This window comes from Thunnus maccoyii, chromosome 22, assembly GCF_910596095.1.
Source record: "Thunnus maccoyii chromosome 22, fThuMac1.1, whole genome shotgun sequence".
Taxonomy (NCBI): domain Eukaryota; kingdom Metazoa; phylum Chordata; class Actinopteri; order Scombriformes; family Scombridae; genus Thunnus; species Thunnus maccoyii.
The window spans coordinates 23,308,039-23,315,384 of record NC_056554.1 but is presented as its reverse complement, the minus strand read 5'-3'; the positions used below and the strand labels follow the sequence as shown (position 1 = coordinate 23,315,384).

Sequence of the window (7,346 nt, the reverse complement as noted above, 5' to 3'; positions counted from 1 at the left end):
GATCCAGCAACTACTTAACCCTATATATATCCCTCACCTAATTTTGACAGAACTGGTTTCAGGTACTATGCACCTTCAAACTAGAGGCTTTCATTCCCCTTGGAGATTTTAAAAGCTTTATCTGATTTTTATGATTCTTATAACTGTTTATATTAATTCCTTGTTCATTGTGTAGCTGCGTTTCTGTCTTCTGATTGTATTCTTGTCTTATGAGTGTTTTTGTTCTCAGGTTTCTCTTGGAAAAGAGATCTTAATTTCAATGAGACTGCCTGATTAAATTAAGATTAAACAAAATAAAAATAAGTAAAATATACCATTCAATACAAATACACCACATATTTCATATACTCTTTCTCCTCTATGATGATTGAAGTTTGTTTTGATGCACATTTTTGAAAGAAAACAAATATTGATACCTCAACATTTTTGAATACATTGTTTACCAAAAATAATTTAGCAATTGTACAATATTTCCACTTTTCCTTCTTCTATTATAACTCCTAGTTTTGTATCCGAGTAATTTCATACATGTGTCTTTTCAGGTGTCCGATTTTCAAATGATTCCCAAACATTCCTCACCTGAAAATAAATGCTCTAATGTTTCAATATTAGTGTCACAGAATTTATAGTAGTGTCTTATTTCCAAACACTGTTTTTATTGTATTGAAACAACAAACTTGGAAAACAGAACTTTCTGCATATAAAATACAAAATGTAAAATGAGGATTTGAGACCATTTAAAAAAAAAAAAAAAAGGTAAATCATAATAAAAACGAAATAAAAATGAAAAGTAAACAAATAAAAAAGGGGTGGACGTCTAACCACTGGACTAAACTAGCTAACTGTATATAAAGTAGTTGAAACTAGCTCCACCTCCAGCAGCTACAACAGTAACATGCTGCTCTAACACTGATGCTTCACTATTAATAATCTAACCATTTCATTTCAAGGAGCATTTTGCCCAGACCTGAGCTACTTATGGACCCCGGGACAAATAGTTGCCACCCGAGTAGCAACTAATGGGGAGCCTAATAAACAAATGACAGCACACACTACACAGGCTGTTTACATGATAGATGTTTTGGGTCAAAACCTTTTTAGATTGTGTTACAATGTTACATGAGTCATATTTTAAGCATTTCTACGACTTGGATCGACATGAAACTCAAGGTGAAAAAAACAAAACAACCTTTCAGGGTAGAAGTGAACTACAACCTATCAAGAGATTAAAATTTGGTCACAAGGGCCACTAATGGCATACAAGCTGATTCTGAAGTTACAATTGGCAGTCCTCAGTTTGTAGAGAAGCTCAAGAGGAGTCGCTAACCTGCCTCTAAAACATGTTCAACACGATGCTGAATGACTGCGTTGGTGGGCTTTTAAGTTAGCGCCCTGAGTGAAAGTTATCCCACATTGATCACACCAGTACAGTTTCTCTCCAGTGTGAATGTGTTAGTGGGTTTTTAGACCAGTGTATTGAGCAAAAGTTTTCCCACATTGTTCACACAAGTACGGCTTCTCTCAAGTGTGACTGCGTTGGTGGTTTTTAAGGTAACGGTCTTGAGTGAAAGTTTTCCCACATCGCTCACACCAGTACGGCTTCTCTCCAGTGTGAATGCGTTGGTGGTTTTTTAGACCAGTGTATTGAGCAAAAGTTTTCCCACATTGTTCACACCAGTACGGCCTCTCTCCAGTATGAATGCGTTGGTGGCTTTTTAAACCAGTGTATTGAGTGAAAGTTTTCCCACATTGTTCACACCAGTACGGCTTCTCTCCAGTATGAATGCGTTGGTGGCTTTTAAGTTGATTGTCTTGAGCGAAAGCTCTCCCACATTGGTCACAGCTGTACGGCCTCTCTCCAGTATGAATGCGTAGGTGGCTTTTAAGATGACTGTCTCTAACGAAGGTTTTCCCACATTGGTCACAGCTGTACGGCTTCTCTCCGGTGTGAATGCGTAGGTGGCTTTTAAGATGACTGTGTCTAACGAAAGTTCTTCCACATTGGTCGCAGCTGTGAAGTTCCTCTCCTGTGTGAACTTTCTGATGACTCTTTAAATAACTGGATGTCGTGAAGGCTTTGTCACAGTGCTGACAGCAGTGATGTTTGAGTCCCTTTCTTCTTGTTTGTTTCTATGACAACAGACAAACATACAGAGAAGAGAGAGAGAGTAAGTGGGTGCATGGAGAATGGTGGAGCATGTGATCTAAAATCACTGCGGGAAATGTAGGAGTGTTTTAAACTTGACCCTGACTGCAGACTAAGACAGAATATCTAGACCTCTCCTGACCTTTGTGTGAACACTATTAGTTTTTTCCCGTTCAGTAAAATAATGATGTTCATATTTATATCATTTGTACAATATTTATATATTTTGTAGTAATATAAATAATAGTAAAAGTAAACAAAGCCACAGTAAAGCATAGTATCTGGCATTAACTAGAAATCCTCTTCAGAAACATTTTAAAATGTCTGATTTCTGTTTGAGAGAGAGAGGCGGGCATTTAAACGTGGCGTACTGCACATGCGCAGCGCCGGAGAATGGAAAACTAAATAAAGAGTAAACGTAGATTATTTTCTAGCTTTGTTTGCAACAAGGTGAAATCGGGAAACACTGAAACCTTTTTGTAGTTTTTACTACCTAAATACTCCGTGAACACAAAACCTGGAAGTGTGCATTTCCTCTTTTCAGACTTTCTCTCCAACAACAGAATGAGATACACGGACCCTCGAGACTCGTCCTCGTGTCTTTAGTCTCGTTATGAAGCCGGTTTTATCATGAAGTCGTGAACTGACCTGTTCATCGCTAGCAGAGGGTGAACCTGACTCTTCCCTTTTAATGGGGATGTCGATGCGGTACTCCGGGTTCTGGTTCTCCTCCATTAGCTCTTCTGGTGGACCTGGTCTGTGAAATCCAGCAGGTCTCCTCTCTGACTGGTGGTCGTCTTTCTCTAACCACTTTTCCTTGACCTCGATGGAAAACGCCACGAGGTCAAGGAAAGATGTGAAGGAGAAGTCATGAGGAGGAAAAGACAACTGCGGTGCTGAGAGTCCGACTGTACTTACACCGGGCTACGTAATCACGCGACGGCGGATGTTATTGACGTAGGTCTGCTGTGGTGAAACTACATTGTTCTGAAGATGGACTACAAAAAGCGCACCTTACTTCGCCCCGGTCGTTCTTACGGTGTTGTTTCATGCAGGCTATATAAATGTGTACAGCACGCTGAAAAATAAGTTCAGGTCAGAATTTTATTTAAAAAAGGAATATAGCCTGCAAGTCACAAAACTGAAACGAAACTATCACATTGACAATGTTTGCTCACACTCAACCTCCTGAATCCCAATTATTGTATAAAAATAAATGTTAAATGTTATATATATATATATATATATATATACAATCGTCGTTCTTAAGTTTCAAACATGATGAATTATGGTTAATAATTATGGTTAATGTGCCGATTATAATCTGTTGTTAGCCCATAATGCATATACTAGTTTAAGAACCACCACATACAAACCCAAACACCTTGAAATGTTGACTTGTTTGAGCTTTAAAGTTGTTCCGGTTGATACAGGCTGTGGGTCTGTGTCTCCTGATTTCTATTCCAATTGCCGATTTGAAGACGAAAACGGGAAAAGCACACGAATTTCTGTTTTTTTTTTTTTAATTCATACGAAAAACGTATAACGCTTTGTACATTAGTTTATTGTATTATCAAACAAGCTGAACACAGTTTTGGAGGAGAAGACCCGGACCGCTGTGGATGTGTGTAATGTGGGTTTAATCGTTTGAATTTGCGAATGGTGCGTCGCTTACTGCCGCAAGGAATTGTGGGACGAGATTATCTCCTTTCCTTTCGTAAAGGATGGTCAAGTGTACCCTATACTAAAGGAGATTAGAAAGGAAGCATTGAAGCACCTTTCCTTAGCAGTTAGAATTCGACCAGCTCTTATCATGGCTGCCACTTAGATACTTCCGGGTCATTTCACTCGGTAAGGAACCTTCCTGAGCAAAAAAGACCCATTACTTATTGTAACACTTTAATTTTCTAAAATTAAAAGCGTAATAAAAACAAAAACAGGATTTTTAAACCTCTTTCCATTTTTATTCGAATACAAATCATTTTTCTGTCTCAGCAAATACAGATACAAATACTGGGCTCTCTGCACATCCCTATTAACTTTCATTAACCTTTATTTTGTTGTGATCCTCTTGAGACAGTGTGTTGTGTGATATATATACATATATAACTACCAGAAGGCAGCATTGCAGATGTTCAGGACAGCTACAAATACCTTGGGATCCCGCAGGCAAATGGAAACCTTGAGGAGGCCGCAAGGAAGTCAGCCACAGCCGAATACCTACACAGAGTAAGGCAGGTCCTGAAAAGTCGGCTGAATGGGAAGAACAAGATACGAGCCATCAACATGTAAGCTCTGCCAGTCATCAGATACCCTGCTGGTATAATAAGCTGGCCAAAGGAGGAGATAGAGGCCACTGATACCAAGACAAGGAAGCTCCTCACAATGCATGGAGGGTTTCGTCCCAAGTCCAGCACCCTGACACTGTACACTAAGCGGAGCGAGGGAGGCCGAGGACTGGTGAGCGTCAGAGCCACTGTCCAGGACGAAACAACCAAGATCCAGGAATACCTCAGGAAGATGGCTCCCAAAGATGAACTGCTAAGTGAGTACCTCAGGCAGCAGAAACCTGATGATGCAGAGGAGGAGGAGGAACCATCATGGAGGGACAAGCCCCTACACGCCATGTACCACCGACAGATAGAAGAAGTGGCTGATATCAAGAAATCCTACCAGTGGCTGGAAAAGGCTGGACTGAAGGACAGCACAGAAGCACTAATCATGGCAGCAGAAGAACAGGCACTCGGTCCAAGATCAATAGAGGGATCTACCACACCAGACAGGACCCCAGGTGCAGGCTGTGCAAAGATGCTCCTGACACAGTTCAGCACATAATAGCAGGGTGTAAGATGAAGGCAAGAACAGCATACATGGAACGCCATAACCAAGTGGCTGGCATAGTGTACAGGAACGTCTGCACTGAGTATGGACTGGAAGTCCCAAGGTCACAATGGAAGACACCTCCTAAGGTGGTTGAGAATGACCAAGCTAAGATCCTATGGGACTTCCAGATCCAGACTGACAAGCTGGTGATGGCTAACCAATCGGACATCGTGTTGATTGACAAACAACAGAAGACGGCAGTGGTGATAGACGTAGCAATCCCAAGCGACAGCAACATCAAGAAGAAGGAACATGAGAAGATCAAAAAATACCAAGGGCTGAAAGAGGAGCTAGAAAGGATGTGGGGAGTAAAGGCAACAGTGGTGCCAGTGGTAATCAGAGCACTGGGGGCTGTGACCCACAAACTGGGAGAGTGGCTCCAGCAGATTCCAGGTACAACATCTGAGGTCTCTGTCCAGAAGAGCACAGTCCTAGGAACAGCTAAGATACTGCGCAGATCCCTCAAACTCCCAGCAGGCCTCTGGTAGAGGACCCAAGCTTGAGGAAGACACACCACCATCACCATAGGAGGGGGGTGAGAGGGAGATTTTTTATATATATAATCTTAACCTGTCAGTGGTTCCTCTGTGAATTGCTTTAACTTCTGTCCCATAATTACCTTACAACATGAGGAAGACATCAGGACAATTTTACTGTAGTCAGTGCGTTACAGACAAGAACTACAGTCACTGATCAGAACTGGTCTCTCTCTCTCCAGCTGGTGTCCAGTCGCTGTCAGACTTGTTGTCGTCTCTGGATCACAGCGTCGAAGCCAGAAAGAGGAAGAACGTGGAGGTTCTGTGGATCGCTGCTGTGGTGAGACTTGACTCTGTGAAATAAAATCTGTAAAAAAATGAATTTAAAATAATGAAAGGTTGGACTTGAAAGTGTTTTTATGAAACAATAACATCTTAAAGTGCTGCCCTTGTTAACAAATCATCTGTCAGTCCTTGAATTTCTCCAAACAAGACCTTAAAGCAGGACGTGGCTCCCACAGCGTTTGCCCGCCAAAGCTCCAAGAAGACACCTTTACCCAGTGGCCTTTCTCCTGGTGACCTCTCACCTCCTGGTTCTTTGGCTCATCTTCAGCCTGGTTATACTGCTGGCCAAATACCAGTAGACCAGCACAAACAGACTGGGAACACTGGGCACAAAGTGGGCTACTTCACTGGGGATTGTGTATTTATACATGGTTTTTGGACCCTGGTATTTGTTTGTATTACTGCTTGTGAGCATCACACCGTTCGTTTGTTTTCTGTTAATAATGACCCCTCTGTACTGTTCACTGTGGCTGCAGATGTTTGATTTTCAAACGTGTTTCTGCAATAAATGAATACTTGAGAGCTACCTGATTATTTTCTGTCAAATATAAAATAAATCAAACCAAATAGATAATGATACTTAACTATTGCAGGGTCGGATTTAGGGCTGCAACTAACAGTTAATGTTAAAAAATAGAGAAAAATGCATGTTGTCTGTTGCAACCAACAGTCCAAACCCCAAAGATATTCAATTTACTATCATGTATGACAAAGTAAAGCATTAAATCATCACATCTGAGAAACTGAAGACATCTAATGTTTTGCTTTAAAAAATCACTAAAATGAGTACTTGATTATCAACATAGTTGCTGATTCACTTTCTGTAGATCAACAGATCGATTAATCCAGTAATTTTTGCAGCTCTAGTTGGATTAAATCTGTAGGACAACACACATTCCTCCAATTTTTTCAGAAATCAACCAGTATTCATACACCAGAATAATACCAGGGTCAACTACACTGGTATTATCCTCAGTTTATAATAAACAGTGATCAAACAAATACCTGTTTAAGAATATGCACCATTCAATAAAAATGTCTATTATATATTCAAGACATTGCCTTATGATTAGATAAAATGCAGGAGACACAGACAACCTGGGGCCTTTGTTGTCCCCTTTTCCCGGTTGGTAATTCAACTCCAACAAATAAAGTAAAACTGAACTTTCTTTGTGATAAAATAATGTGGTATGATAATAAAATTTGATGGATTTGTATTGTTTTTGTGTGCAGCAGCTATTTCTCTGCCGGACCGCCGGATGTCGCTGTTCGGGATTAATCGCGCGCGCGCGCACACACACACACACACACACACACACACACACACACACACACACACACACACACACACACACACACACAGCTGCGTCAAGTCAGACTGAATGAGACAAAATCAAACCGGAGATGAGATGTTTCGCCCTTCAAAATAAAATAAGCATGGTAGCACTTCTCATGTTTCGTCTGTGAAGGGGTCTGAAGTAGCAGAAATAGTAAAA

General features: G+C 40.8%; 1 protein-coding gene and 1 long non-coding RNA gene across 2 annotated transcripts; one reads left to right on the top strand and one right to left on the bottom strand.

Moving 5' to 3' along the window:
* Positions 1–866: 866 nt before the first annotated feature.
* On the bottom strand, positions 867–3,240 carry LOC121889752 (gastrula zinc finger protein XlCGF67.1-like). The gene is made up of 2 exons (XM_042401968.1): positions 2,795–3,240; positions 867–2,130 (listed from the first exon to the last, which is right to left on the bottom strand). Exons 1-2 carry the CDS (start codon positions 2,879–2,881, stop codon positions 1,522–1,524), a joined length of 696 nt encoding a protein of 231 aa, XP_042257902.1. The 5' UTR covers positions 2,882–3,240; the 3' UTR covers positions 867–1,521.
* A 2,288-nt stretch (positions 3,241–5,528) lies between these two features.
* LOC121889819 lies at positions 5,529–6,376 on the top strand. Its single transcript, XR_006093646.1, has 2 exons — positions 5,529–5,564; positions 5,748–6,376. It is a non-coding gene; the product is annotated as an uncharacterized LOC121889819 (long non-coding RNA).
* The last annotated feature ends 970 nt before the right edge of the window (positions 6,377–7,346 follow it).

Bases quoted from the DNA above. Each gene is read 5' to 3' on its own strand.
- LOC121889752 (XM_042401968.1), bottom strand. From the start codon at position 2,881: ATGGAGGAGAACCAGAACCCGGAGTACCGCATCGACATCCCCATTAAA. The intron at 2,131-2,794 runs GTCAGTTCACGA...CTGTTGTCATAG, and splicing joins CCTCTGCTAGCGATGAACAG to AAACAAACAAGAAGAAAGGG.